Raw genomic sequence first — 3894 nt, forward strand, 5'->3', positions numbered from 1 at the left:
CTAGGTGACTGAGACACCCTCCACTTGTGGTGTTTCTGTTGTAGCAGCACTAGGTGACTGAGACACCATCCACTTGTGGTCTTTCTGTTACAGCAGCACTAGATGACTGAGACACCATCCACTTGTGGTATTTCTGTTATAGCAGCACTAGGTGACTAAGACACCCTCCACTTGTGGTAGTTCTGTTACAGCAGCACTAGGTGACTGAGGCACCCTCCACTTGTGGTTTTTCTGTTACAGCAGCACTAGATGACTGAGACACCATCCACTTGTGGTATTTCTGTTACAGTAGCACTAGGTGACTGAGACACCATCCACTTGCGGCATTTCTGTTATAGCAGCAGTAGGTAACTAAGACATTTTTTGTAGGTGGTACCAAGAGTTCCTTGGCGTTCCTTGGCATTTTGGCGTGGTCCTTGGCATCTGTCTTTTGCCTCTGTGTCTATTCTGCTCCTTGTATAGCTCAGCAGCCAGCGGGTTTAGGACCCATTCTACACTAGTACGACCTCATTAACATAACAAAGAAAACCCTGCTGTCCAAGCAGGATCATATTTATGGGTACAGGGGCTAGGAGTCTCTCACATCTTTATTTTTTAAAACAATATTTTATTGTGTTTTCAGTGAAAGTCTGCACAACAAATTAGGTTCCCATTTGACAATTTCTACACAAATTGTTTGGTGGCCTGAGTTACATTTTTCTCAAGGTGTCAACACTCTCTTTAAGTGCGTTCTGGTTGTTACATTTCCAGTACTCTAGTTTCCCTGCCCCCTGATTTTATCATCTTTGCTTTTGAGTAATTGGTGACCATTTGGTCTCATGTAGGTGGTTTTTTAATGAAGCACCACCCAGGGTTGATACTCATAAATTACAAATGGCAGATCTGGTTCAAGGTAATAATGGATGTGTTCCATTTCAGAGTACTGGAAATTTAATAGGGCATATGAAAATATGGACCATAAATTCTAATTTAATAGGAACTTTATACAATTTCTTTAGCAGTTGAGTCATAAATAGTAAAAATATAATCAAGAAATAATATAATCAAGAAAAAAATCAAAGCTAATTTCTTAGACGCCTTGTGTCTTTAAAAAAAAAAAATCCAAATACTATGTGTGCTAAGTTAATTATTTCTGGAAAATGTAATATTTTCTATTCATAAAAAACAGAGATTTAATGTTTCTTAGACATCAAAGATGCCTGTAAAACAATATTTTGATGAGCTAATTATGAATTTTGTAAAAACATATGGATTAAGTATTCTTGTCAGTGTAAAATTTCAAGAGAACTTGAAGAAAACAGTTCTTGGCAAAATCTGTTTTGTGTTTTGCAAAAATTAAATTCTTCTATATATTTGGTTAACACTAAACAGCTAGACCTCACCAGTCCCCTTACCTATTGCCATCAAGTCAATTCTGACTCATAGCGACCCTATAGGACAGAGTAGAACTGCCCCATAGGGTTTCTAAGACTGTAATCTTTACGGAAGCAGATGGCCACGTCTTTCCCCTGTGGAGTGGCCAGTGGGTTCAAATCGCCCACCCTTCAGTTGGCAGCCGAGCGCATAACCACTGCACCAGGCTTCCTTATTCATGGTCCAAGCTCTAACATATTTAACAGTAATCAACACTGTTTCCATTTCAAATAACACTGTATTTACTTGTCTGATTTGTATTTGTTCATTTTGAAGACAGGGTTCATGCAATTGTCCTAATTCCTAGATTTTTGTGCTCTTCCTTTCTCAGAAAACTCTTCAATTCTTTTGATTTGCACCCCCAATTTTAGGGGGCACTGGTGACTCAGCGGTAGAATTCTAATCTTCCATGTGGGAGACCCGGGTTCGATTCCCGGCCAATGCACCTCACACACAGCCACCACCTGTCTCTCAGTGGAGGTTTCTCTGTCGCTGTGATGCTGAATGAGGACAGTGAGACTTTGTCTCCCATACTTTGGACATGTGATCAGGAGGGGCCAGTCCCTGGAGAAGGACAGCATGCTTGGGAAAGCAGAGGGTCAGCAAAAAAGAGCAAGACCCTCAATGAGATGGACTGACACAGTGGCTGCAACAATGGGCTCAGGCATAACACCGATTGTGAGGATGGTGCAGGACTGGGCAGTGTTCCATTCTATTGTACAAAGGGTTGCTATGAGTTAGAACTGACTCAGTTGCTAACCCAAAAGTTGGCAGTTCAAACCCACCAACCGCTCTGCAGGAGAAAGACCTGGCTATCTGTAAAATCGCAGCCTAGGAAACGCTATGGGGCAGTTTTCCTCGGTCACATGGAGTCGCCATGAGTGGAAAATTGACTCAAAGGCACCCAGCAACAACCAGCTTGACCACCAGGAATCATCACTATGTTTCCTTTTTCCTACATCTCCTGTTTTTATGGGCACGAGGGTGACGTGTTGAAAACCACTCCCTCTCTTACATGGCTCGGCTTCGACGGCTTTCCTACATTGTCCCATCAGCCCAACCACATGATGGTCTCTCTTACCTGTCCACCAGCTTCTTGGCGAAGCCGAAGTCGGTGAGCTTGATGTGGCCCTCCTTATCCAGTAGGATGTTCTCGGGCTTCAGGTCGCGGTACACGATCTCCTTCGAGTGCAGGTACTCGATGGCGCACACGATCTCCGCGGAGTAAAAGAGCCCTGTGTTGCTGCTGAAGCGCCCTCGGTTCCGCAGGTAGCTGAACAGCTCCCCGCCCGGCACGAACTCCATCAGCATGTACAGGAAACGTTCGTCGTGGTACGTCCAGAACCTGTGAGGGTAACAATTGCACGCTGGGGGGCCACGCACAGAAAAGCCAGAACCAAACCCCCTCCCGTTGAGCTGATTCCAACTCATGGCGCTCCCATGTGTGTCAGAGTAGAACTGTGCTCCATGGGGATCTCCATCGCTAATTTTTCAGAAGTAGATCACCAGGTATTTCTTCCGAGGTGCCTCTGGGTGGACTCGAACCTCCAATCTTTCAGTTAGTAATCAACAGCTTAACCGTTTACAGACTTCCTCCTGCCCATAAAAGATATTAGTTCTCTACAGACATAAAACCAGTTACATACAGCCAGAATGCTTCTTAGAATTGAGGACGGTGAGACTTTGTCTTACGTAGTTTGGACATGTTATCAGGAGGGATCAGTCCCTGGAGAAGGACATCAGGCTTGGTAAAGCAGCGGGTCAGCGAAAAAGAGGAAGACCCTCGACGAGATGGACTGACACAGTGGCTGCAACAACGGGCTCAAGCAGAGCAACGACGGTGAGGATGGCACGGGACCGGGCCGTGTTTCGTTCTGTTACTGCACATACGGTCGCCGGGAGTCAGAACCGACTCGGCGGCACCTAACGACAACGACATGATGCTGAACAGGCTTCAGCGGAGCTTCCAGACAAAGAGGGACTAGGAAGAAAGGTCTGGCAATCTACTTCCAAACATCAGCCCATGAAAACCCCATGGATCGCAAGGGTCCCATCCACAACCGATCATGGGGATGGCACAGGGCTGGGCAGCATTTCATTCCGTTGCGCATGGGGTTGGCGTGAATTGTGGCCACAAAGACATCAGCTAACAACAACTGCAATTCCAAGGAAATTTACTGAGCCAGAGTTCCACGGAAAACAGTAATAACACAAATTATTTCAACAACTCTTCGATGTTTTCCATTAAATATGGTTTCATGAAAGAATGCTGGGAAAAAACAACTGGAAAGAGAGAGAAGGAGATTGTTGGTGAATTCACATTTAAGATTCTCTTTCCTATTGAAGGTTAAGTGCTGGCAGAAACCCCAGTTCCAGTTCTTTGAAGTTAAAGTGCTTTGAAGAACAGGGATCTCGATGGAAAAGGAAGGAGAGAGGTGAGATAAGACAGAAGTGGGGAGAGAGGAGGCTGTGAAGGGGAAG

The 3894-nt window shown here is 45.0% G+C and overlaps 1 protein-coding gene across 1 annotated transcript; it reads right to left on the reverse strand.

Moving 5' to 3' along the window:
• Window positions 1-2299: 2299 nt before the first annotated feature.
• On the reverse strand, window positions 2300-3082 carry LOC111822149 (putative serine/threonine-protein kinase PRKY). The gene is made up of 2 exons (XM_023739461.1): window positions 3060-3082; window positions 2300-2758 (listed from the first exon to the last, which is right to left on the reverse strand). The coding sequence occupies exon 2, from the start codon at window positions 2722-2724 to the stop codon at window positions 2491-2493; it is 234 nt and encodes a 77-aa protein (XP_023595229.1). The 5' UTR covers window positions 2725-2758; window positions 3060-3082; the 3' UTR covers window positions 2300-2490.
• Between the last annotated feature and the right edge of the window lie 812 nt (window positions 3083-3894).

Source organism: Trichechus manatus, unplaced genomic scaffold (assembly GCF_000243295.1).
Source record: "Trichechus manatus latirostris isolate Lorelei unplaced genomic scaffold, TriManLat1.0 scaffold00134, whole genome shotgun sequence".
NCBI lineage: Eukaryota > Metazoa > Chordata > Mammalia > Sirenia > Trichechidae > Trichechus > Trichechus manatus.

What these genes read in the sequence shown, in the direction of transcription:
- LOC111822149 (XM_023739461.1), bottom strand. Translation starts at nt 2,724, where the DNA reads ATGCTGATGGAGTTCGTGCCGGGCGGGGAGCTGTTCAGCTACCTGCGG.